The sequence below is a fragment of the Dendrobates tinctorius genome, unplaced genomic scaffold, assembly GCF_039654945.1.
Source record: "Dendrobates tinctorius isolate UK_male_01 unplaced genomic scaffold, ASM3965494v1 ptg000155l, whole genome shotgun sequence".
In the NCBI taxonomy this organism is placed as follows: Eukaryota; Metazoa; Chordata; class Amphibia; order Anura; family Dendrobatidae; genus Dendrobates; species Dendrobates tinctorius.
In genome coordinates this window covers 10,463,735-10,491,673 of record NW_027361822.1, presented here as the reverse complement: position 1 = coordinate 10,491,673, position 27,939 = coordinate 10,463,735, and the positions used below count along the sequence as shown (strand labels likewise).

The 27,939-nt window shown below is 44.1% G+C and overlaps 1 protein-coding gene across 2 annotated transcripts in view; it reads right to left on the bottom strand.

Annotated features, from left to right (window-relative positions):
- LOC141051076 (uncharacterized) overlaps positions 1–27,939 on the bottom strand; it is a 188,466-nt gene that overhangs the window by 42,593 nt on the left and 117,934 nt on the right. Inside the window, exons 1-5 of one of the 2 annotated variants that reach the window (XM_073547934.1) lie at positions 16,424–16,551; positions 9,535–9,684; positions 9,240–9,408; positions 9,026–9,149; positions 4,675–5,480 (exon numbers count right to left, since the gene is read on the bottom strand). The exons of the other annotated variant lie outside the window; for it this stretch is intronic. Of the exons in view, the coding sequence (XP_073404035.1) occupies positions 4,675–5,480; positions 9,026–9,149; positions 9,240–9,263 (954 nt within the window). The 5' untranslated portion in view covers positions 9,264–9,408; positions 9,535–9,684; positions 16,424–16,551. Of the gene's footprint in view, positions 1–4,674; positions 5,481–9,025; positions 9,150–9,239; positions 9,409–9,534; positions 9,685–16,423; positions 16,552–27,939 lie in introns of those variants that run through there. 2 annotated transcript variants of the gene reach the window in all.

Sequence of the window (27,939 nt, the reverse complement as noted above, 5' to 3'; positions counted from 1 at the left end):
TTCTCAGGGAGATCTGTGTCCGATCCATAGATGTTAACAGCTCATTTACATATTTCAAAAAATGTGGTTTCTCTTGACTGAAACATAGGAACGCAGATATTAAAGGTGCCATTTAGTTCAATGAATTTATTTCTATGACCTACATGTCCATATAGGTGGCATAGGAGGGTTAATCCTACTGACAAATTCTCTTTAACGTAGGTGTCCTAGAGAGAAACAGTAAGCAGTGTCAGACTGAAGAACATTGGGCCCACCAGAAGATTTGATTCTGAAGGCCCACCTTTCTTCCCCACTCAATAGCCCAATTGCAGCAGCAAGGTTTGCACCATGAAAAGAGCAACCAGAATGGTGACCGGTCTGCAAACCCTGTCTTATAAGGAAAGGTTGCAGGATTTGGGATTGTTTAGTTTGCAAAAGAGAAGACTGAGAGGAGACTTAATAGCTGTCTACAAATATCTCAAGGGCTGTCACATTGTAGAAGGATCATCTTTATTCTCATTTGCACAAGGAAAGACTAGAAGCAATGGGATGAAACTGAATGGGAGGAGACACAGATTAGATATTAGAGAAAACTTTTTGACCGTTAGAGTGATCAATGCGTGGAACAAGCTGCCACGAGAAGTGGTGAGTTCTCCTTCAATGGATGTCTTCAAACAGAGGCTGGACAGACATCTGACTGGGATGATTTAGCGAATCCTGCTTTGAGCAGGGGGTTGGACCAGATGGCCCAGGAGGTCCCTTCCAACTCTACGATTCTATGATTCTATGTAATCTCCTGAAGGAGAAGTGAGGGCCCACGAGAGGATTCTCCAGTTCTCTGGTGGGCCAGTCCAACCCTGACAGTAAGTATATGAAAGAGGATGAAGAGAAAATAATGAGAAAGGGAAAGAGGAAAAAAATAATAGGCGGAATAGGGAGGCAGAAAGAAATTCCAAAAAAAAGTGATTGTAGAAGTTAATTTCAGGCAAATGATTAGACCAATTTGCCCTGAACGACTGCATGAGGCCTAATGGAAAACATTGTTGTTCACAAGACCAGACGGTTTTTCTTTTCAACCAACTATTCCAGCAGTCCCAACAATTCTAGGCCAGATATAGCTGCTGTGTTTAAATATTGCTACTCTTCTATTCTAATGCAGTTATGTTGACAGAAAAATAAAAACATTATGGCCTTGATTCATTAAAGCAATTTTGCCAAAATTCTTTCGTAATTGCTTTAAAAGTTGCAAAAGTCGCTATCCATTGGCTATAGAAGCCACCAAAAATCAATTACATGGTGTTCGTGTAGGCAGTCCAGGATTGGTTTTTTGCATAGGGTGTGAAAGATCATGTAACTTTTTACAGTTATCTATGTAGGGTTGTAGACCCCCAGGACCATCATGCCCTTTGCAAACAATGTCATGTGTTTGAAGTATGTGCAGAGATCCCAATCCTGACATGCAGTGTGTAAAGCCCCCGTTACACATAACGATGTCCCAGCGATCCCACCAGCGATCCGACATGATGGGATCACTGGGACATCGTTAGGCTGATCGCTGGTGAGCTCTCACAAGACAGCCCCTCCAGCAATCAGGACCAGCTACGCTGGATGCTGGTTTCTAATGTAAACATCGGGTATCCAGGAGCCGCTGCTCCTGGATACCCACTGTTTACCTTGGAAACCGGCATACACCCTGGTTTCTAATGTAAACATCGGGTATCTTAGAAACCAGCGTCCAGCGTCGCTGATCGAAGGTCTCTCGCTGCCACATGCATAGATGCGTGCTGGCCAGCGGGAGACCAGCGATCGAAAAACGGTCCAGGCTGATCGAGCACGATCAGCGATAACCGGCAGGAGGGCCGGTCGCTGATCCCCGTCACACACAGCGATCTCGTTGGCGAGATCGCTGATGCGTCACAAAATCAGCAATCTCCCTAGCGAGATCGCTGTGTGTGACGGGGCTTTAAATACAGGGAAGCAAAAGTGACTGTGAAGCTGCTGTTCAACCGCTTCTCCAAAATCCCTAGCAGTTCAGGATATAAATTTTAAAAACTTCCCAACTGGTCAATTTGTTGAGGTTTTTTTTTTTTTTTTTTTCATTCCTTCTCTTCTTCCTAGAGACCTAGGCCCCAATTCATCAACTCAAGATTTTCTCACCAACTTGATGAGGGGTTGTGTTGGAATCTGAGGCTCCTGATTCGTTAATAGGTGCTGGCCTCTTAATAAATCTGGTGCATTTGACAAGTGGCTTGTGCCTCCATGTGCCACACCAAAAGTCTTACGATGTTAGAACTCATGAATGAGAAAAGTTGTGGTGTTATGCCACTTCTGCGCCTTCGCCCCAACTCTGCCCATTTTGGTGGTGCTTGGAGAAACTTGTGTGAAACCACACAAAGTTGGAAAATTTTTGCACAACTTCCAGTTGTGCAAAAATTGTACACATTTTCAATGCAATTATGCCAGAATTCTAGCAAAATTGCTTTGATGAATCGGTGTTATAATGGTTTTTTTTTCTATCAACATAGCCTCATGATTGCTTGTTTTTAGGGGGGACATTTTTCATTTTGTCAAATAATTTACTGAAACACCAGGGGGAAAATCACAAATGAGCTGAAATGATTAAAAAACACAATTTTGCCATTGTTTTTTGGATTTTATTTTTTATGGCATTTGTTTAGCAGGTAAAATGATCTGTCAGGAACAATAGGGATTATTCAAACTATTTTAATTTTTATATATTTTTTTAAGTATGCAGGGTTATTACTTAGTGCTGCCAATGGTGTTAAATAAGTTGTCCACTATTCAACAACTCCTTGTCATACCCCACCCTGCCCCGATAAAATAAAAAAAGTTTATTCTCACCTCCCATGCCAGCACTATTCCATTGATGTCGGCACTCGCTCTCCCAGGGGTCCCCGTGCGGTTGTTACGACACATGACCTCACTGTCTCCACCCTCCCCTTCTGTCAAATTGAACATGAAGAGAAAGTCAGATCAGCTGCAGCCCTGACTTTCTCTCTATGTTCAATTCGACAAAAGGCAGGGCCAGTGATGCCAGCGCCGATTGGGTGCCAGGGTCACATGTTACAATAACTGCCCAACCTCCCCGGGACTGCAAGTGCCGACACCGCTGAAATGGCACAGGCATGGGAGGCGTGTAAAGGCTTTTTTATTTTATTGGGATCAATCATGGGGTATGAGAAGGGGTTGACCTAGTAGTGGACAATCCATTTAAAGGGAATCGGTCACCTTTTTTAGGCATATAAGATGCGGTCACCGCCATCAGGGGCTTATTTAAAGCATTCTGTAATGCTATAGATAAGCCCCCGATGTAACCTGAAATAAGAAAAACGAGTTAGATTATACTCACCAGGGTGGAGGTCCGGGTCCGATGGGTGTCGTGGTCCGGGTCTGGCGCCTCCCATCTTCTAGCAATGACGTCCCCTTCTTTGCTTCTCGTCGCGGCTCCGGCGCAAGTGTACTGCTCTGCCCCGTTGAGGGCAGAGCAGAGTACTGCAGTGCGCAGGCGCCAGACCTCTCTGACCTTTTCCGGTGCCTGCGCACTGCAGTACTCTGCTCTCAATAGGGCAGAGCATTACGCCTGCGCCAGAGCCGCAACGGGAAGCAAAGAAGAGGATGTCATCGCTAGAAGATGGGAGGCACCGGACCTGGACCGCGACACCCATCAGACCTGGACTGGACCACCCCTCCCCCTCCCCGGTGAGTATAATCTAACTTGTTTTTGTTATCTTTCAGATTACATCGGGGGCTTATCTATAGCATTAAAGAATGCTGTAGATAAGCCCCTGATGGTGGTGGCTGTATCTTATATGCCAAAAAATAGGTGACAAATTCCCTTTAAGAAGATATTATTCTGTAATGGACAACCCTTGTGAGTGGTTAATCAGAAGAAATCAGCCATCTTCAATCTCTGGTACATGCTGATTTGTAGATAGTAGGTTCAGCCCTTTAGCCAGCTCCATACACCCATGCCTAAAGCGCTAAAAAGTTGCACTACATCACAGGTTTCATCAGAAGAATCTCTTTCAAACATCTAATGGATGAGAGGATCTGGCAGCATATGTTTGCCTAAATCTCCCTTAAAATGTAATGCATGAAGAAAGGGAGAAAAAGGTGTTTAAAAAGAGGTTTCATAATGGTTGCATAATTTAAAAAAGGTTGTCCAGCGTCTCTCTCTTCCACCTGGTTGGACACCAGGTGTGGTGAAGATGCTGCTCTGATCAGGAGAGTTACTGAAGCAATCACTCAATTCTAACTAGTCTCATAATTGGACACCCTATTAAATAGACGAGACAAGCTGAGATTGGATGGTTGTCCCAGCATCTGTCCTGATCACATTTAGCAAAATCACTCCATGGCTAATATTAGATCCAGCAGAAGAGGGAGGCACTAGGTATCTTATTTTAGTTTGTTGCCAATTGCTTTTCAGTATGTTACTTTATATTGACAGTAACTTCTGTAATTTTTTTTCGTGTACAAAAACAAACAAACTACTTCAGAGTTTTTTTGATGGCTAATAAGTTTTCAGTTTCTCTATAAAACATTTCCAACACTTGAACATTAAAATGTTTTCACCTCTGTGTGAGTTCTTTGATGTTTGAGCATTATGATTTATTCCACATTCAGAACATCAACATGGCTTCTCTACTTTTTGTGACGTCTCTGATGTGTAACAAGATGTGCTTTCTGGTTAAAACACTTCCCACATTCTATACATGCAAATGGTTTTTCCCCTGTATGCGTTCTCTTATGTCTAAGAAACAATGATTTAGAGATAAAACATTTCCCACATTCAGGACATGAAAATGGCTTCTTCCCTGTGTGATTTTTCTGATGTCTAACAAGATTTGATTTCTTGCCAAAACATTTTTCACATTCTGAACATGAAAATGGCTTCTCCCCTGTGTGAGTCCTTTGATGTCTAACAAGATTTGATTTCTTGCCAAAACATTTTTCACATTCTGAACATGAAAATGGCTTCTCCCCTGTGTGAGTTCTCTGATGTATAACAAGATTTGATTTTAAAGCAAAACTTTTCCCACATTCTGAACATGAATATGGCTTCTCACCTGAGTGAGTTCTCTGATGTTTAACAAGGAATGATTTGAAAGCAAAATGCTTCCCACATTCTGAACATAAATATGACTTCTTTCCTGAGTGAATTTTCTTATGTGTAATAAGTATTGATGATGTACTGCTATACAAGTTCCCATATTCTGAACTTGAACCAGACTGTTTTTCTGGGTTAGCCTTTTGATGTTTAGCATCCCTTTTCCTACTTTCATTTGGCTGAACAATCTGTGATGCATCAGAAAATTGGAGCTGTTGAAAAGTATTACATGATAGATTTTTGCTGTGAAGAGCTGGAGGTATACATGGGATGACGGCATGCTCTTTAGATGCATCTTCAGCGACACTGCGATTATCAGCTTTAAACTCTGTAAATGGTAGGAGAGCCACTGAGCCCCTTGCAAACTCACCTGCCAAGAATAAAACATATTTTGTTATGTTTCTGTAACAGTGCCTTAAAATTATTTTATAACATTTCTATAAAAATGTCTATGCTAATTGTACTAAAATGCAAATATCAACAAAGACAGTGAAGGCAACAGGTGTTTTTGAAAGGAATCTGTCTGCAGGATTTCACTCCCCAAACTATTTATTATGTGCATGTATCGCTTTCAAAGACAAGTCCAGCAATCATTTTACATGGCCAGTCTGTTCCATGGTTACTGAGAAATCAGCGTTTGAATTGATATGTAAATGAGGCTGTAGATTGTTAGCCTCTGTCACTCCAGCTCCATTCCCTGCCCAGCACCACTACTTCCTGCTCAACTGACAGCCTCTATTAAACATGCATTCAGTCAAAGGATCAGTCGGTCAAGCAGGAGGAAGCGGTGCTGTGCGGAATTAGAGCTGGAATGACAGGCTAAAGATCTGCAGCCTCGTTTTTATATCAATTAATACACTGATGTCTCAGTAATGGTGAATTATTCAATTAAAACAGAGATTGGTCCTGAGATTTTTTTCTGCATGGTAAATTAATCTCTTTGTCAATTTTATCCACTGATTGTTTAGAACAAAGTATCAGTGGATAGAATTGACATGGAGATTAATGTACCAAACAGAAAAAATCTCAGGACCGATCTCTGTTTTGATCAAACAATTCACAGTGTATCAATTGATATACTAACAACGCTATAGAGCTTTAGCTTCTCACTCCAGCTCTATTTCCACACAGCACCGCTTCCTCCTGCTTGACTAAACTCATGCATAATAGAGGCTGACAGTAAAGCAGGAAGTGGTGGTGGTGCTGGGTGGGGAATAAAGCTGTAGTGACAGAAGCCTCGTTATTTCAGTTCTGCCGAAACGCACGTTGGGGAGGGCGCTTGTCCAGCAGACCAGGAGCCATTATTTTGTAAGTCACTTTCTTAGGTTTGGGATATATACCTTTATAACCGTTGTATTTACTGACTCCTTGGTCAAATGTTACATGATGTGGATATACTGAAACCTGGTGTTGTTCTATGCACGTTGCACTTTGATTTAAATTTATTCAGTGTCTCACTATATGTTGCACATTGCACTTTTTGATTCAGTAGCCCTTAGTGCTGATCAGAACACATGTATTGATTTTAGTACTTTTAGCATATATATTCTTTACACCATTATACACCCCAATAGATACACTTTGTATTTTTGCTTGTATTTTTGCTTATATGCAATATATTTTAGTATGTTTTTATACAAAAAAAATTTGTAGATATTTTTTACTTTTTGTGATATCCACATCAATACTTCCATGTATAAATGGTTAATTTGCATCCTTATTAAGTATACTGCTATAATGGATAATATATCTGACATTGATTTTAAGTTGTCTTTTTAGCCTGTGATACTAATAAAAACAATTTTATTTATCATATGGACTGAATATTGTGTTTTTGCTTGGTTTTTCTGATACCTTTTATCTTGTAGAAGGCCTGCAGAGCATCACTGTGAAGTATTCAGCGATAATCCTTTTCATGTTCACATTCCATCTACTTTAGTATCGTCTTTCATGTCCATGATATCCTGATGAAATTTCTCTTGTTGCTCTTCGCTACAGCTTTGTTTTCAGGAAAGTAGTCAATGCAACTTCAAATTCATCAAACAACTCCAGACTTTGAAATGTTTCAGCATACTCTCCACAATAAACTTAAATTTTGGATCTTTGTTGTTACCTAAAAATTTCTTCACATCTTCTTCAAAATAATTCCAATCCCTTTTCTGAACAGCTTTCATTTTTGTTTCAAACAAGTTGTCTTTCATGAGTTTCTGAGTATCTGGACCCACAAAAATGCCTCGTTTCAGTTTTGCTTTGGACAATCTCTGAAACCTGGTTTACAGGTTCTTAAAATTTTCTCCATCTTTCAGTAGAGCTTTCACAGACTACTTCATAAGACTAAGCGTAATGTGGAGTGGTGACCGGAGAACTTTAGTGGGATGAACTAAACTTTCCGCAACTATGTTCTTGAGTCCTGGTTACAAAAATGTTCTCGTTGGCCAATAATTTTGGCTCCAGTATCGAGTCCTATCCCAGCTGTCCCATTCACACAAGAAGCATGGGTACTTTTGTGTATCCTACTTGCTGCAAAAGAATCAAAGAGAACTTTCAGATCACCACGTATTGAACATCCTTGATCCTTGTAGTTAAGTTTCTTGAGAATAAATTTTAAATTATATTAGCTTTCCTTCAAGTGCACAGAACTCCCTACAGCCACTGAAGCATACTTGCTGCCATTGTGCAGTAGCACAGCTTTCAGACTTTTTTGGAAGAATCAATAAAAGAGTCTCCACTCACATTGTACTCAATGTTACATTTTTCCATCAGCCCAGGAACATCACTGCAATACACTAGAGCACTTGAGAAAACTATGGAAGGAATTTTTTGTCCCCTCTTCGTACCATGAAAATAGGTACCAGGAGGTAACAGGTTTGTTTTTCTTTTGTCTAGAGCCTTAAAGTTCTACAGAATTTTTGAAAGGTCCAAATCCCTGACTAAATCTTTTTATTTGAGCTGGGAAAAAAAGCTGTGGATTGTTGGAACATGAAAGTCTTCATCAGAATCCTGCTCCTCATGTTCTGAATTAGGTGCATCTTCAAGTTTCTCTGGGAGGTGAAGGGTAAGGTATTCTTGGACCATGAGACACAGGGTGAATTGTTAACGGGAGGTCCTGGTTTATAATTCCTTTTTTATTTTTTAAGGTTGAATCCATCCACGTTGTGCAAACAAAAGTAGAAGTCATCACTATTATTTTACGGTTCCACTCAGATCATAGGCACTCCAAAACGAAAGCTCTCTTTCTTCCCTTTAGATCACTGTCATAGTTCTTCTTCACAAACAAATCACACTACATATGTAGCCTACAACTTGTCCTGATTACTTAATTTTACACCAAAGTACACATAATACACTTACAGTATCTAACGCAAATATAGCAAAAGTCATTTGAATTACGACACCCCCTTGTAGCCATTACAACCACGGTGTTAGAAACAGAAGCTTAATTCACCACAAGCACTAAATACTGAAAGGAATTGTGGTTAGAACACCACCACACTTATATGAACTCTGTCTAAAAGAAAATATGCCTTTGCTCACTACAGCAGCCAATCACAGTGCAGCTTTCAGTTCTTATACTGCTGAGGTGAAATGAAAGATATATGATGGGATGCCATGGACACCACCACACTCTATGGAAGCTGGGTTAAGCAAATCTTCTCTGCCCACAGCAGCCAATCGTAGCACAGCGTCCATTAATTTATAACCAATCTAATGACACGAAAATCGTCCTCCAAAGGTCACACAAAGAAAAGCATATGGAGTCAGTTTTGTGAAAAAAACTGTATGTCATGGAATTTTTACTGGGTTCAGCAATTGACAGTATATAAAAAAAATTACCACTTTTCAAACGATTTTACCTTTGTAGACCTTTTGTGTTTTACCTTTGTGTTATAGTCTGTGTGTGTTTAGTGCTATTACCTGGTGATGTGAGGGGCTGGGGAACCTCCATAAAGACGTTCTTGTACATATCTTTGTGTCCTTCTAAATACTCCCACTCCTCCATGGAGAAATAGATGGCGACATCGTGACACCTTATAGGAACCTGATACATATGATGACATACAATGATACTGTCATCCCGATCCCTTCATAGCGTTACTGGATAATGTCCCAGCATTCCCACCAGTGTCACCTCTCCCGTCAGCAGCTCAATCATCTTGTAGGCGAGTTCTAGGATCTTCTGGTCATTGATGTCCTCATGTATCAGGGGGTGAGGTGGAGGCTCAGTGATTGGGCACAGAGGTCTTCCCCATCCCTCAGACAGAGGCCTCACTAGAGGTCTTCTTCACTACTGTGTAATCCTGATAATGGAAAGATACATTAATAAATCTCACTACAGACATTTCCAGAGTCCTCATCTCTCCAGTTCTGTTCATCTGTTATTCCCATATAGATAAGAATGATGTAATATGATCACAATCTCTCACCCTTCCAGTAAGCTCGAAGAGGAAGTCTAGGGTGAGGTGCAATATCTTCTCCGCCATCTTGTCCTTGTTCCTATCCATTCTTGATGGGTCAATCAGGAAAATTCTCTTATATTGAAAATCTCAACTGGGAAGATCCATTATTGTAGAGACCTGTATGGAGAGAAGATGATGATGTAACAAAAAAAATGCAATAATATAATTATTTGAGATGTTAAGGAGAAACATCTGAGGGGACAGAACGTGTAGATGTTGCATTCTGGGTTTTTTTTGTATGAACTGGAAAATTATTGAAATATCTCAAGGCAGCTTCTTTTTGATTGAGATGAAAGCAAATCACAACTTCATTTGACCTCATTCAACAGGCTTGAATGGTACGTCACATCACATAATGTCATCGCCACTGAAACGAATACTGTCAGAACAACATTGAAAAGCAGTTGTCCGCCATTTTGCTAAATTTGAGAGATTTGCAAAAAAAACACTCTGGAGAATTGGAATTTTGGTAAAATTCAAGAACTTAATTACAGTTGTAGAAGCTATCATCAATAACGTTCTTGAATAACAGACACAATGGGTTTGGCATATTAGTGAAATCAAATATAATCATTATATAAATCACAGCATCACATAATAGTAGCATAGGAGGAGTAAGAGTGGATGGGGGGAAAGGAAAGACAAATTCACAGAGAAACAGCGGGACGTGGGATTTATTATCTTATTTAAGGTTAACTTTTATCTCCTTTCCAGCATTGTATATGTATAGTAGATCTTGTGTGTGTGTGTAGAAATAGCAGGGATGCGGGATGCAGTGACAAGCAGGAGGCAGGAGAAGAGTTAAAGGGTTTATTGCAGGAGATACTCCACGCAGGAAAAGTAAGGGTTAAAAGAGTAGTAAAACTGAGGATAGTAACAGGATGCAAAAGAAAGTCTATGACACAGGTAAACTTATCAGTCTGATGGCTTCTGGGCAGGTGAAGCTTGAAATCCCACGGTGGCGCATGAAGTCTCTGTGTTGATCCTGAAGAAAGTTAAGGCACTATCTCCTGACAGAAGTGGCATATACTGGCTCTCTTAGGCGAGGTCCTGCATTTCCTGGAGTGACGGCCATGATGTGAGCTAGTCTATGACCCCATCGGAGTGTGACTCAGTTCAGTGATGGGGAAGGGGTTGTGCTACCCGTCTCCGTATGACTCACCAGCACAGACTTAAGCCATGCACTCGCGGCAATCAGCGGTACGGTGTGAGAGAGCACACAGCTTTGCATTGCTCACAATCAGTGTGTGAGGGGGCTGGGGAGCTACAGCATGGGCCTGTACTTGCGCATCCAATAGTTCCAGAACCGACGTGAGAGAGGTAGCACCGGCCCGGTCCATCTTCCTACACTCCCCTTCTTTTGCTCACTATTCCACAGGCAAGTGTTCTGGTATATCGCATTGGTCGTCCTCTGTCTCTTGGGCAATTTGGTGCCAAATAAATTTATCTTGATTGTATCGATTGGGGGAATTCCAGCTGTTATTCGTTTGGAGTGCCGCAAGTCAGAAGGAGTAGAAGATTCTCCCTGGGTGATCGAGTCAGGTTGCACAGGTGAGGGCGACGGCATGACCGTGGGGCAGACTCCTAGGGAATTTCAGGTACTTGTTCTTCCCGTGGAACTTATGGTGTCTGTTCAAGACTTCCTTCTTCGTCACAACCTATCACTGGTGGAGGTATCTCAGGAGCAGCCTGCGACTCTTCTACTCGATCAGGATCCTTTGACAGGCAGGGCCGAAGCGTATTCCGGTGCACTATACGAGTGGCGGAGTTCTCTTCCCCTTCAGGCTGAATCTCGTAAACAGGCAGGTCAGAGTTGAATCGCCGTTTTACCCGATATGGATTTTTCTCCCTCCGACTCTAATTTGTTTTGAGGACATTTTACTCCTTCTAGTACACGGTCCCAATTTGGAGCTCTGTCCCTTGCAGTGGAGTTCTCTCTGCATGTTCCAGTTCTTGAAATCTGGTCAGAACCAGATGATGCAAAGTCTGTAAACAATGATGATGTTCTCGAACCCAGGTGGACTCCCCCATCCATGGGTAGTCCTCCTCTGGATCCAACTCCAGCTCAGTGATCTTTTTTCCTGTCCGACCAAACAGCAAGGTATACAGAGTATAACCGATGGTTCTATGTGTGTGGTTGTTGTACATCCATACTAACTCAGCTACGAACTCGGGCCTCTAATATCCTGGATTTCTATCCACAATTCCTTCACCCACTGGGGTTCAGTGATCATGTTTACAGACGCCTCTCTGCTCTTGACCTTCCCTACCGAGAGTGTCACCCCCTGCTACTGCTCTGGCATGCTTGCCTTGCTTCCTATCTCAGAAAAGGTCATGTGGAGATTCACCTGCAAGCGCTCCCGTAAAGCCTGTTTTGTCAGCATGTCCCGCAAGTCTGTCACCAATTGATCTCACAGCCGTACGTCAGTGGGCCTTAGGCCTTTGCCTTCTTTTCTAATGGTAGCAGTATTGACCTCCTGAAGGACGTACATATACTGAGTCACCGCCTCCCCCTCCCTTTGCATACGGCTAAACAGGCGCATCCTCATCTCCCCTACGTCCGTGGGGTCCCCATGAGTCTCCTCCAAAATTTGTAGCACCTTGTTAAAGGAATCTCGTTCTCTGGGGGTCGTAACATGGCTGAGTGTCTGGCTTCTCAATCTAGAGCCATTATGCCCACCTCAGCTTCTAATGCAGGGGTCATGGGGTGCATTTTAATCATCCCCCTAAGGCATTCAGTCCAGCTCCATAGCATGGTATCACACCCATAAACTTAAGGAGATTTTTCATCATTGCCCCAGAGAGATACTGGACCTAGCGCTCACCCCAACTGCTTGGTCTGCCGCCTCCATGCTGGTAGACTGCATCTATGCCAAATGTAGAATTAGCAGGGACGCGGGATGCAGTGACGAGCAGGAGGCAGGACAAGAGTTAAAGGGTTTATTACAGGGGACACGCCATGCAGGGAGAGTAAGGGTTAAAAGGGTAGTAAAACTGAGGATAGTAAAAGGATGAGAAAGAATGTCTATGATACAGGTAAACTTATCAGTTTGATGGCTCCCGGGCAGGTGAAGCTTGAAATCTCATGGTGGCGCCGCAAGTGACGTGTGAAGTCCCTGGCCTGATCCTGAAGAAAGTTGAGGCACTGTCTCCTCACGGAAGCGGCGTATACTGGCTCTCCTAGGCGAGGTCCTGCGTTCCCGGAGCGACATCCATGATGTGAGTTAGTCTGTGACCCCGTCGGAGTGTGACTCAGTTAAGTGATGGGGAAGGGGTTGTGCTACCTGTCTTCGTAAGACGCACTGGCACAGACTTAGGCTGCGCACTCAAGGCAATCAGCAGTATGGTGTGGGACGAGCTCTCGGTGTACGGGGTGAGGGGCCCACAGCTTTGCATTGCTCACAGTTAGTGTGCGTGGGGGCTGGGGAGCGTCAGGGCTGGCTTGTACTTGTGCGTCCCTCCACGGAGAGTGAATCACCCTTATCCTGCTGCGTACTCTGTCCTCCCGCCAAGTGTCCCGCTTTCCCGTGCACAGTCCCTTTTATCTCTGTCACGCCACCTTCAGTCAAGTGCAAAGGTCCGTCCAGGTCAGAAAGCTTTCCCCCTGGCAACAATGGTGACAGCCCCAATAGTTCTGGAACCGACGCGTGAGAGGTACCACTGGCCCGGGCCATCTTCATACATGTGTTAAAATGGAGTTGACTCAGGAATGGTGTCATCTTCTGCCTCTTACATTTAATTAATAGGTAGCCTGTTTCCACCACACAGGATCCCTACAAATCACTTTAAAACTGCCGGCATTTTTTTCTGATATTTTACAAGCAGTATAAATAACATAATAGCATTAGAGTTCAAGGTGTTCCTGGTGCAGTGATATTATGTATATATTTGTGCTTTGTTAACTTTATAAAAAAAAAAAAAAACTGTTAAAAAAATAAAACCCAAGTCGACTGCTTGACTTGACTAGCCAAGTTTGCATCTTTGCCAGCAGATGATGTCTATGATAATCAGCTATCATTTGCTTTTTGGGTAGGTGCACACGATCCGGGAAGTGGCAGCGCTTTGGACGCAGCACATGTTCTCTTCATCCAAAGCGCTGCCGTATATTGAACACAGGTGATTCCACGTTTGTTCACTGAACTGTGCAGATTCACCCCGTCCAATACATTCTATGGGTAAAATTTCTCTTGCGGAGGCTCATGTCTCCACAAGATAAACTGACTGCAGTCTGGAATGACGCAAAACATGTCCGTCTCCGCGGATGAGCCGCAGGCGTCTGTGGACACAGTGAGCTTTGATAAAGATCTGTAATAGATCGAAACGCGCCACTTCTACTCTATATGTTCACATCAAGAGGAGTTTTTTAATATTTCTATTTTGGACCAATAAAGTTTGAAGTTTTTAGGAGCTGGAACATTTTCTAATTTCGTCATACCACTCTTTTCATATTAACGAAGTTCCGTGCACCTGCCGGTCTGGTGAGCTGGCTGTGGTTTCTATACCACTTTATTTCTATATCATTTTAACTGGTGTTACACCACCAACCTAACAATGTTAGCTCTGGCGGGATGATGTGGGATATGCAACAGCGCGTTTTTGTGCGCTGGGCGCAGCGCCAAAAGGGCACAGTGCCAGCGAAATCAGACCAGTGCATAATCAGCGCACCCAATGCTAAGTATAGGGTACACTGATCGCATGCACAGTCATACGATCGGTGGAGGAGATGACAGGAGGGGGCGCGGCCGGGGGAGGGGCTTAGCGGCGGCCCTGCCCTGCGCCCGGAAACGCTAGTCTGAAACTAGCCTTAGTGGTAGTAGTCCGGTGGCTCTGGCTGACAGGATGATGTGGAATATTAGGGGCAGTAGTTCGGTGGCTCTGGCTGACGGGATGATGTGGGATATTAGGGGTAGTTGTCCGGTGGCTCTGGCTGACGGGATGATGTGGAATATTAGGGGCAGTAGTCCGGTAGCTCTGGCTGATGGGATCATGTGGGATATTAGGGGTAGTAGTTCGGTGGCTCTGGCTGACAGGATGATACGGGATATTAGGGGTAGTAGTCTGGTGACTCTGATGGGATGGTGTGGGATATTAGTGGTAGTATTCTGGTAGCTCTGGTGAAGGGATGATGTGGGATATTACTGGTAGTAGTCCGGTGGCTCCGACAGGATGGTGTGGGATTTTAGTGGTAGTAGTCCAGTGGCTCTGGCTGACAGGATGATATGGTATATTCAGGGCCGGCCCGAGAGATTACGGCACCCTAGGCGAAACTATTTTGTTGCGCCCCTACTATTCTTGGCAGTAGATGAAAACTTGGGATATAAATTGAGGAACAAAATAAATCACAACAACAATGATTAATTAACTCTCTCCTAACTCTTTAATCTTCTGAGAAGTTGTATAGGACAAATATATTCAAAGTAATCAATAACACAAAACAAAAACGACCATAGGTAATTAAAATTTTTGTTTCGTTGCCTTTTTTTTTTTTTTTTAAAAGGATGACACTAAGTCACCGAGATTAATTTGTTTAGCAACTTCAGATTCTATCGAAATTGTTGCCAACCCAACCAACCTCTCTTGCGTCATATTTGCCCTTTAAATATGTACACTTTTCTTTCCATCCCTAAAACTTTTTGCCTTTTGAAAAGATTTTTTTAATTTTTTCTCTGGCGCCCCCTTTGGGTCGGCGCCCTAGGCGGCCGCCTAGTTTGCCTATACGTTCGGGCCGGCCCTGGGTATATTAGGGGTAACGCCGGGCTCTTCAGCTAGTATAAAATAAATTAATCCGATCAGCAGACGGTATTATAAAAAGTGGTAAGTGGTTATTTTTGGGCATCACAACAACACAAAAACATATAAGGCAATGAAAACATCATACTTACCATAAAATATATCAATAAATACATTGGCTCAGGGCGCAAAAAACAAATGCCGTCGCAAACTTTTTTTTTTTTGCTTCTTCACCAGACTTGAAATTTTTTCCAGTACAACACATGATAATACGTATGATGTCATTTAAAAAGTCATGCAATTTGCTGAAAAACGAGCATAGACCGCACCACCAAAAAAATCATACATTGATTTAATGTCCCTAGGCAAAAATATTTTACTGAACATGAAGTTATTAGTTTTAATTTCTGATCAGACTGTATGAAGCCCCCTGCCACGTCACAGCGAACCTCTCAGTGGGTCCTACCTTTTACTACCTTAAAGGAGTGGTGTCAGACGCTAACCACCACTGCAGCGACAATGCACCAGCAGGGTGGGTGGCCTGGTGCTTCACAGCGCCCATGCTGAAAGACGGAGTCTCCATGACTCCAGACCACACCACCGCACAAGCACAAAATAACAGCAACAATGGCCACCACACCGCACCAACATCAAGTGAAAGGAGCCATGCAACAAACCTTCCTCACGCTGTCAAATGAGAGCAAAAATAGGCTGGACCCCTTTTTTTGGAGTCTCCTGCTAACTCAAAAAAATCACCTGTGCCAATTAAGAGGAATGCTGGTCCAAGAAAGGTGACAGATAGTGACAAAAACATTATTATTGATTATTTAATTTGCTTTAAAGGGAGTTTATTGTGCACAAAATAAAATTAAGTGCCCCCATGGGTATAAAAAAATTTCCCTTCTGATGATCGGTTCAGGCTCCAGTGGTCAGACTCCCACCTTTCAATAAGTTATCACCGGTCATAGGGATAACTTTATTTTTAAACAAAACAACCCCTTTATGTAACAAGTTATAGGTACCAAAAACAGGCCACAATGCAACACAAACAAGTCTTAGCTCCTGTTTTGGCCAGTATTGAAAGTGTTAATGACACCTTTCACCCAGTTTGGAAATCTTCACATACCTCCACCTGCAGAACCGCACACTAGATATATGGCTGTTCTGTGCTTATGGGACCAATAATGATGCCACGGTCATATGATCAGTCATATATGGGAGGAGTCAAAGATCACATGATCAGGTGCCTTAGAGCTGAAGTTTATGTGTGTGTTCACACTGAATTTTTGACATGATTTTTATTGGCTGATAAAATAACATAAAAAAAACTTTAAAAAAATACTTTTTTTTTAGGATGCTTATTCAAAGAGTATTTGAATTGGGGTTTTTTTCTTGCAAATGTTGGAGCAGAATTCAAACCCAATGTAAAAAAAAAAAAAAATCGCTGTCTGATGTGAATTGTCTTTGTGCAGCGCGGCGCCTATCGTTGTGTGAGGGGAACATCCGGTTATATGGAGACGGGCTTCATCAGAGATGAAGTATTGTGCCGTCAGCCATCAGAGTCAGTAGTCACTCACAATATTCCCCCTCCATTAAAACATGCACCGTATATATACTCCACAAGTCGGAAGTGGGTATATAGAGTGGATTTCATGCAGCAAGCGCACCCCATATCTGACAGGCGATAGCTATGAATTACCGCCAGGACCTGCCACTAGCAATCACGAGTGGAATGGTGCTCCACACGTGATTGTTAACCTGCCGCTGTCAATCTCTGACTGCGGCATTTAACTCGCACTGATGAGTGAGCGTGTGCTTGATTCCGCCCATCAGCGCACCCATGACGTGATTTCAGGTCACTGATGGGTTGTCATGACAGCCGGGGTTCATCTGATGACCCTCGTGACTGTAATTAAGGAATTCCTTCGAAACCCAGCCTGTGGCAGAGTTTCAAAAGAGACTGATTTCTGCTATATTCAGTGATGCTTCAGCTTCGCTTCATTTAGCACAAGTGATTGAATGATCGCATCTTGAACCCCCTTAAGGGGACGAACAAAACCAGTAAAACGTAAAAAAAAGTTGTAAAAAATATGAAAAAAATAAATAAGTAGAAGTTCAAATAACACCCCTTTCCACCAGTGAAAATAAAGATATATATATAAAAAAATACACACCACGTTCAGAAAAATAAGATCTATCAAAATATAAGAACTATTGACCCAATCTGTAAACAGAAAAAATTCAAGAACGGCAAAATTAAGTTTTTTTTTTGGTCGCCACAATACCACAAAATAAACGATCAAAAAGTCACATCTATCCCAAAATGGTACTAGTCGGCTCACGCCGCAAAAACTAAGCTGTAATATAGCTCCATCGGCCGCAAAATAAAAATATTATGGGATTTGTAAAATGGTGGCACAACTCCAAACTTTTTTTTTTGGCAAACTTCAGATTTTTTCTGCACCACTAAAATAATAAAACTGGACATGTGTGCTATCGCTGTAATTGTAGTGATTAGGAGAATCATATTGTATGGTCATTCTTACCACAAAATGTACACCGTGAAAACAATTCCCAAAAAACAATGTCAGAATTGGGGTTTTTTTTTGCAATTTCACCACACTTGGGATTTTTTTCCCCGTTTTCGAGTACACTGTATGGTAAAATGAAGGGTGTCATTCAAAAGTACAGCTTGTCTCACAAAAATCAAGCCATCATATGGAAAAAAAAAAAAAGCGTTATGGCTCTGGGAAGAAGGGGAGGAAAAAACGGAAACAAAAAACGAAAATGGGCTGCTGGGGAAAGGGGTTAACTCTTGCACTACTGTCACTCGATGGCTTAGTGTGTTGTGATTTCAGTACATGATGACGTGTTGATATCCTCAGGCTTCTCATAATCCTCCCCAGGGTGCCTGAGACATGGACTGGGGAGGACCAAACACGTGGTTTATCCTCCCTCTTTGGTTCTGGAGATCTCTCCATGTTTCCCTTTTGCCCCATCTTCTACTTTAACACATCCAATTTTTTTAGACATATTTTTAATGGATAGAATACGCATTTATTGGGACGGACACCAGGCCAGATTGCCCTCATTATTACCGTCCTGCAAGCAGAGGCGTATGTAATGCAGGTGTCTGGATAAGCATCAAGTTAGAATAAACAAGAAAGTCTATCTATAGAGCTGCTGAGCGCTGCGCTCGGCTATTTCCAACAGTTCCATAGACAATGATTAGAGGTGAAGTCAGCAGACGCCCTCCAGTCCATTCATGGCTGAGCTGGAGAGTCTTGTTCTCCGGATTGATGGGAGTCCCAGTGGTCAGTCCCCCAAAAATCAGTAAGTTATCACTTATCATCGGGATTGGAGATAAATTGACTTTTGGGGAATAACCCTTTAAGACAAAATGGCCTCTTATCAGCATATTCGCCATGATGCATATGTTAAACAGTTGCCTCCTATGGATGCTATATAGTGGTTTCAACATCCACCGTAAAAAAATATATATTTTAAGTACGTCTTTTACAAGATAGCGTTGTATAGAATAGTGCCGCTGCTACACCATTCCATACTTTTATTTGTAGTATACTGCCAGATATACATGGTTGGGCTTTGCGGGTCCAGCAGTAATCACGTGACCACGATGATGCGCTTTGCACACTTGCAGTCATGTGCGAACTAGCTGTCAGCCTCATCTAAGGCTATGTGCACACGTAGTTGAAGGAGCTGCGGATTTTTCCACTTGGATTTGGAAAAATCCGCAGGTAAATCCGCAGGTCAAAAGACCTGCGGTTTACCTGCGGATTAGCCTGCGGTTTAGCCCTGTGGTTTCACACCTCTACAATGGAGAAGGTGTGAAACCGCTGCGGATTCCGCACAAAGAATTGATTTGAACCCGCAGCAAATCCGCGTGGTAAAATCCGCAGCATGTGCACAGCATTTTTTGCTTTATCATCGAAAACAATGGTACTGTACAACACAGCTAAATCTGCTGGGGACCCGCAGGGCCAGAAATGCTGCGGATCCGTAGCAGAATCCGCAACGTGTGCACATAGCCTAATAGTCCTCTTCACTGACATAGCTGACACTAGTAGTCACTTCACTGCAAGAATAACTGTGCTGGAACCAGCAGAACCAAATGCTAACAGAGATTTTATACATATATATATATATATATATATATATACAGTATATGTCAGTTAAAAGATATAAATATATCAGTTCTTGCAGTAAACACACAAGTGTCCCCAGGTTCAACAGTGAATGCATTGTGTATTGTAATGCTGTATTGTTTATGCTTTAACTCTTGCTCCTGATGATACTTGTGTTTACTGCAAGATATATTCTTGCAGTAAACACACAAGTGTCCCCAGGTTCCACAGTGAATGCATTGTGCATTGTAATGCTGTATTTTTTATGCTTTAACTCTTGCTCCTGATGATACTTGTGTTTACTGCAAGATATATTCTTGCAGTAAAGACACAAGTGTCCTCAGGTTCAACAGTGAATGCAGTGTGTATTGAATTATTTTTTGATGCCGCATTGACTGTTTGACAAGGTCACTCAGGTGTGTGTGATGATACAGATATTGCCATCAGTACATTGTATAACTTTATTTAATTATTTTTTCAACAGTGAACAAAGTCCGCACACGTTGGCGCTCGATGAAGGACCGCTTCAACACTGATGTTCGTGCTGAGGGACAGGGTCGCAGCGGCTCAGCGGCAAGGACCAGAACAAAGTACCGCTATCATCGCGCATTGGAATTCCAACGACCGGTCCTTGCCACCAGAGCAAGTATAATTTTCTTTTTTTTTGGGTTTTAATTGAACATAATCGGTGCTTTTATATTCCACAGCTGATCCTTCTGGTAAATGCATGATACTAATGTTTTACTTTTGTTTCCACAGCACCTGGAGCAGCACCCTGCAACCTGTCCCTGGAGCAGTTATTCATCGATCGACCTCGGACCCGTCCCAGCCATCCAACAGCCAGGAAGCAAGTTGCAGGTCAGCAACACAGACAGCTCGTGACCAGGAAGCTGGTCAATCAGGTGTTCCCCAGTCCCAGGTCTCTGCCACTGGTTATGCGGGCACTACCCGCCAGCGGTAGAGGGCCTCGGACAGGCCTGTCTTGCCTGAGTTCATGCACTTGAGCGAGGCCTTTCATGCCAGCCTCAAGACGCTGTCCGAAAGAGTGGAAAGTGGTTTTTCACTAATGGAACGTGGTTTTAACCACATGGAACACCTCATCCACTCTTCCGACCAGCGCCTTGAACGGCTGGAGGCCGACCTCAATAGACCAGCGCACCATTTCTTTAGTAAAATTGAACGGGGCATGGCGGATCACCTTAGTCCTGAGCAACAGCTGAATGTGTTACATGCCTGCAGCACTGCTTTCTTGCAGGCTATGCAGCAGAATCAGTACGTGCAGCAGTCAGTGTTGTCATTCCCACCTGTCCCACCACTGACTCGCTTCACCACAGTACCGACTTCTGCTGCATATCACTGCACGGCCACCTGCATTCCTAGCCAAGCCGGACACCACTATACAACACCATGCCGAGTGCTGCTGGACACTCCACCCCCGCCACCACCATGTCAAGCGCTGCTCCTGTCTGGAGCACCAGTACTGCCACCATTACGTCATCTTGGCACACCTCCAGCACAAAATCAGCTAGGGCCACCGTCACCTCTTCTCCTGTTCGGAGCCCAGAGACACCATGATTACCGGATCAGAGCACCGCCACTTCTCATCAGTATGGGAGCACCGCCACAACTCCTCATCATTCCAGGAGCACCTCCACCACTCATCATCAGAGGAGCACCGCCACCTCTTCTCCTCATCAGAGCACCACCACCACCCCTCTTCAGAGGAGCACTGCCACATCTCCTTATCAGAGCACCGCCACCACTCTTCAGAGGAGCACCGCCACCGCTTCGCCTACTCGGAGCACCGCCACCACTCCTCTTCAGAGGCACACTGCCACCGCTTCGCCTCCTCATAGCACCACCACCACTCCTCATCAGAAGAGCACCACCACCACTTCGCCTGATAGGAGCACCGCCACCACTTCTCCAACCAGAAGCGCCGCACACACTTCTCGTTCTATGAGCACCGACACCACCTATTCTCCTTCAAGGAGCACTGCCAGCGCCACCACCAAGCAGCCTAGGGGAGACTCACATTCCATATTTTATTCATCACAGACACGGTCCACCATCTCTAGACGGTCAACCAATGTAAGGCGATCACACGGTGGTAGTCGGTACAGGCAGGTGACTCCTGCCCCAAAGAAGAAACAAAAGACTTTGTTAGTCAGTCCCCCCTCTCCTTCCAATGTTTCTCAACCTGCCTCCATTTCCATGCCTGAGCTCCCTTCCCCCACTAATTTAGTAGCCCCTTCACCTAGAACCCCTTCCTCAATTTCCAGCCGCTCCTCATTTCTCCACACCCCCAAAGTACCCCACTCTTCCCTCAAACGTCCTTCAAAAGGAAAATAATCTTTAAAAGAAAAAAAAAGTGCAATTTTTCTTGTTCAAAAAAAGGTTTGTTTAATGTGTCTTTCGCCACCTACACACACTGCGCCGTACACACACTGCGCCGTACATATTATGTTTTTGTCAACACATAGCTCCATTAATGACAAATGTTTTGCGTGTCAATCTTGGAGATAAGTGTAGTCAAAAACACAAATCTATATGACTTGTATTTTCCACAACAGTCTCTTCTGTCAGGTAATATAGCACAGACTGAATAGAGGATGTTGTTGAGTGCAAGGCCTATCTATTGTTACCTTGCCTTGCATCCTAAACAGTTAATTGACTGTGATGTGTTTTAACATCATTTAACTTTTTGGGATACAATCCAAGGTTATTGTAGCTAGACCTTGTAATTAACCTCATCCTCTATTCACTGTGTGTTGATAAACTGAGGAGATGATGTGGAAAATACACACCATATGTTCAATACCCTGGCCTTGTATCATAACTATCACACCTGAGAAGGTGAATACACATAAGTTTTAACCAGCAACGTCGCTTCAGTCTGCATATATTGAATTCAGACTGTAGCGATGCTGCAGTTAACCTCTGTGTATTCTGACAATGTGTGATAACCTTCTGAAGTCTGAATGCATTACTTTTGGCGTCCTCACTTCAGCATGCCACCAGGCCTAGGCATTCTAGAATTTGTATCAACTTTATTATGTATACAGTCTTGAGTTCAAACTGGCCACAGTGATGATAATACAAATAATATCGATAGTCACAGCGATAGGTATGATACATAGTTAGGGATGCTACTGAATTCCAAAATGAACAATTTTAACATCATGACAGGTGACACAAATATTAGTTGTATTATCTCCACCGTCGCATCACATTGAACTCAAAGTGTAAAGATAAGAAAGATCATACAAGTTGTGTGTATGTATAGTCACCTGGTCTTGAGTACTAGTAAATTCATGATGCACAAAACACAGCATCATGAATTCACTGGTACACCTGGCCAGTTGATTATTGTATTGAAGTGTAAAAATCATACACCATTTGCTCTTGCTAGGCTACCCGTCCTACATCTGAGTTGAAGTAGGCCGCAAATTGGTCCCTCATTTGGCTAACTTCAACGGATGACCCGAGAAGGTGCTGATTAAATTCAGGCAAGGGGTTAGGAGCGGCATCATCGAGCTCAAAGTTCGGGTGCTCTCTAACTATGACAAAATTGTGTAGAACCACACAGGCCTTCACCACCTCATCCACTGTTTCCATTTTCAGATTAATGGCTGTGCTGAGAATGCGCCATCTGGAGACAAGTATACCAAAGGCACACTCTACAGTTCTTCTTGCCCTGGTCAGCCTGTAATTAAAAATTCTTTTGGTGTCGTCCAAGTCCGGCTGGCGTAGGGTTTGAGGAGGTTTTGGCACATCTGGAATGCCTCATCCCCAACCATTACAAAGGGCTGTGGCGAACCTTCGGTGTTGGGAAGAGGCTGTGGCATGGGGAAATTGAGCTGGTTGCCATACAACCTCCGGCCCATGTGAGAGTTCTTAAAAGCCTGGGAGTCATTCCCACGGCCAAATGCCCCAATGTCCACTGCAACAAACTTACAGTCTGCATCAGAAATGGCCATGGGTACAGTAGAGAAGTACTTTTTATAGTTATAGTACTCTGATCCAGTTCTATTTGGTTTTATAATCCGGATGTGTTTCCCATCCACCACACCCAGACAGTTAGGGAAATTGCAGACTGTCCAGAATCTTTCCGCATTTTCAATCCACTTGTCCACGGTGGGCAGGGGCAGAAATTCGGGACAGAGAACGTCCCACAAAGCCCGGCAGGTGTCCGCAACTATTCCACACAAGGTGGATATTCCAAGCCGGTACTGGAAGTGCAGTGAAGAGAGGGTCTCTCCAGTAGCCAGGAATCTGTGAAACAAAGAAACAACAAAAATTAATATTTGTGTATATGGATTTTTACCACACCAAAAAATAAAATTTAAAAAAATAAACAATTAAGGCATAAAAATAAGTATGCAGCCTTTTCTTTACTAAATGGCATAAAAATAATGCTGCAGCCTTTGGTTAAGTACATGGCAGAACAATAATTCTGCCTGCTTAGGAATAGTACATCTGAGAATAAATAAAATTATCCAGCCATTGGTTTTGAAATAATACGTACCGTAACGTGACCAGGAGCCGTTCCCCGGGAGGAATCGCACGACGGAGCTGTGTGTCCTGTCTCCGGATGGCATCTTGGACACGACCAAGCAAATACATGAAGCTTTGTTGGGACATCCGTGTATAGTCCATAAATTTCTCCGGGTTTGCCTGGAGCTCGCTGTAGAGTGTGTGGTACGCTCCATGGCTCTCCCGGAGTTCAACAATCGGATGTACCCACAAACGCCGCTGCTGCCGTCTTCGCTGTCTCTCTCTCTCTCCCTTTGTTCATGGCAAGCAACTGCATAAGCCTGAGCCATCCTGATGTCCAGATTCAAGTTGAAATGAAAACTCTTCCAGCGCAGATCCATGTTGTCAAGATAAAAAGCAAGCAAATGTGAAGAATTAAGCTGTAAACAGGGTCTATATAAAAAATTCCCATAACACACGCCCACTGCTGTCCAATTGGTGAAGTCTGTTGCACTAATTGGTCAAGGATTTTCCTCCTGTGATTGTGACACCATGCGCATAAACGCATGGAAAACGCTTAAAAATGCAAACGCTGCGTTATTTTGGCTTAACGAGCACGATGATGCTACAAAAAAAGCAGCGCTTATAAGCGTGTGTATGCGTTTTTGTCACGCGTTTGATGTGCGCACCAAACGCAGAGCAGAAAAACGCTAGTGTGAAACTAGCCTTACAGTGAATAACGCTCTGCATCCTCTGCAGTCCTCGATCGTCTCTCCCAAACCCCCTCTCCATTCCCCCTCTATCTCCCCTGTAGTGTTAGGTTAGAAGATGTCATACCTGGGGCAGGACAGATGTCTGCAGCCCTGTGTGTGTGTCCCCTCCTCCTCATCATGGCTGCTCCTACATCACCGTCCTGAGATCTGCACAAGTGACATCAGGACCTAGTAAGCATACATATATGTATACCTGTGTGTGTACATGTGCAGTATACAATGTGTCTGTATATGTGTATATAGTATGTGTGTACATATATACAGTATATAGTATGATTGTGTATATCTGTGGTGCATTTGCTGTGTATATACGTATATACAGTATGTGTATCTGTGTATATTATATGTATACTGCATATTGTAAGTGTATATGTATGTGAGCATACTGTATATAAACTGAATGTTTCTGTGTGTATATACCTTATATTTGTCCTTGTACACAGTGTATGTGTCTGTATACTGCATATACAGTACAGTGGGCAGCACGGTGGCTCAGGACAACATCTGCAAGGAGTTTGTATGTTCTCCCCATGTTTGCGTGGGTTTCCTCCGGGTTCTCCGGTTTCCTCCCACACTCCAAAGACATAATGATAGGGAATTTAGATTGTGAGCCCCATTGGGGACAGCGATAATAACGTGTGCAAACTGTAAAGCGCTGCGGAATATGTTAGCGCTATATAGAAAAAAATAAAGAAGAATAAAGATATACAACATGTACTGTATGTTTCTATATTTATAAAGTATATATTATATGTATAGTGTATATCTGTGTATACTGTATGTGCTGCATATATAGTTCTGTAACTCTAGTGTCGCCATAATAGGGATCAACAGTTTATGTCTAATGCCCGTGTCTTACATTAGGACCTGTTCACACTGTCTTTACTGCTCCCTATGTGTTCTGCCTGAATCCCCTATAGAACCATAGATTGCAATGACAGGAATGGAGTTCACATGAATTCCACATGTGATGTTTTTCTTTCTGAACGTGTCCGTCTGTTCCAACAGCCACAGAAAAGAGGACACTTTTAGACGAAAAAACACAGACTATATGAGGGTATGTGCACACGATCAGTAATCTCTGCGGGTTGGATGCTCTGTACTTGTGCAGCATCCAGATGTTACAGCATAATGGATGGGATCTCAAGAAATCCCATGCCCACTATGCGCAGAGACGGACATGCAGCGCGTCTTTCCAGATCGCAACATGTCTGTTTATCTTGCAGAGACGCCATAAATCTCACCCGTACAATGTATTGGACGCAGTGAATCCGCACAGTTCAGTGATCACATGTGGAATCACCTGCGTTCAATAGCCGGCAGTGGACATGTGCTGCGTCCAAAGTGCTGCCAATTCTTTACCGTGTGCACCGGCCTAAGAAAATAAATCAGTCAGTTTCAGGAAAAAAAAATTCATTTGACCTCTGCTGGTGTCAGTGCCGTCTGTGGCCCCGTTGGGGATTTACATGAATCCTATTTTATGGGGATTCAGGCAGAGCCCCCGGACTCACTGCAGAAGCGCAGTGTGAACAGGGCTTACTATACTATTGTGTGGAATAGTGCCGTCTACTATACTATTCCGCAATGTCCCAGTGCAGCAGCCAGACACGGACACCGGCCAGGAGGCTTTTTTTTATAAATCTGTTACTATCGTCTTTCAGCATTTTTCCCTTTTCAAATGAATGGGACACAAAAATGCAAGTGTAAAGACTACAAAAACGAAGAATATTTCCTGCCAACACTGCATGTAGATCAATCTGCAGCAAAAATTGTGCATGTGAACAGTCACTGCAGTGGATTTCTGAGAATGTAAAAATAATTAGCATGAAATGATAAATCCCCTGCAGCGCCAGCACTGATACTCCGGGGGTCTCAGCCAGTCTAAGCACTGGGCTGCAGTAGTCTTGTGGCTCCGGGGGTCTCTGCCTGTCTTAGCACTGGGCTGCAGTGGTCTTATGCCTCCCGGGGTCTTTGCCAGTCTTAGCACTGGGCTGCAGTAGTCTTGTGGCTCCGGGGGTCTCTGCCTGTCTTAGCACTGGGCTGCAGTGGTCTTATGCCTCCCGGGGTCTCTGCCAGTCTTAGCACTGGGCTGCAGTAGTCTTGTGGCTCCGGGGGTCTCAGCCAGTCTCAGCACTTGGCTGCAGTAGTCTTGTGGCTCCGGGGGTCTCTGCCTGTCTTAGCACTGGGCTGCAGTGGTCTAATGCCTCCCGGGGTCTTTGCCAGTCTTAGCACTGGGCTGCAGTAGTCTTGTGGCTCCGGGGGTCTCTGCCTGTCTTAGCACTGGGCTGCAGTGGTCTTATGCCTCCCGGGGTCTCTGCCAGTCTTAGCACTGGGCTGCAGTAGTCTTGTGGCTCCGGGGGTTTCTGCCTGTCTTAGCACTGGGCTGCAGTAGTCTTGTGGCTCCGGGGGTCTCTGCCTGTCTTAGCACTGGGCTGCAGTAGTCTTGTGGCTCTGGGGGTCTCTGCCTGTCTCAGCACTGGGCTGCAGTGGTCTTATGCGTCCCGGGGTCTCTGCCAGTCTCAGCACTGGGCTGCAGTAGTCTTGTGGCTCCGGGGGTCTCTGTCAGTCTCAGTACTGGGCTGCAGTAGTCTTGTGGCTCCGGGGGTCTCTGCCTGTCTTAGCACTGGGCTGCAGTAGTCTTGTGGCTCCGGGGGTCTCTGTCAGTCTCAGCACTGGGCTGCAGTAGTCTTGTGGCTCCGGGGGTCTCTGCCAGTCTCAGCACTTGGCTGCAGTAGTCTTGTGGCTCCGGGGGTCTCTGCCTGTCTCAGCACTGGGCTGCAGTGGTCTTATGCCTCCCGGGGTCTCTGCCAGTCTTAGCACTGGGCTGCAGTAGTCTTGTGGCTCCGGGGGTTTCTGCCTGTCTTAGCACTGGGCTGCAGTAGTCTTGTGGCTCCGGGGGTCTCTGCCTGTCTTAGCACTGGGCTGCAGTAGTCTTGTGGCTCTGGGGGTCTCTGCCTGTCTCAGCACTGGGCTGCAGTGGTCTTATGCGTCCCGGGGTCTCTGCCAGTCTCAGCACTGGGCTGCAGTAGTCTTGTGGCTCCGGGGGTCTCTGTCAGTCTCAGTACTGGGCTGCAGTAGTCTTGTGGCTCCGGGGGTCTCTGCCTGTCTTAGCACTGGGCTGCAGTAGTCTTGTGGCTCCGGGGGTCTCTGTCAGTCTCAGCACTGGGCTGCAGTAGTCTTGTGGCTCCGGGGTCTCTGTCAGTCTCAGTACTGGGCTGCAGTGGTCTTGTGGCTCTGGGGGTCTCTGC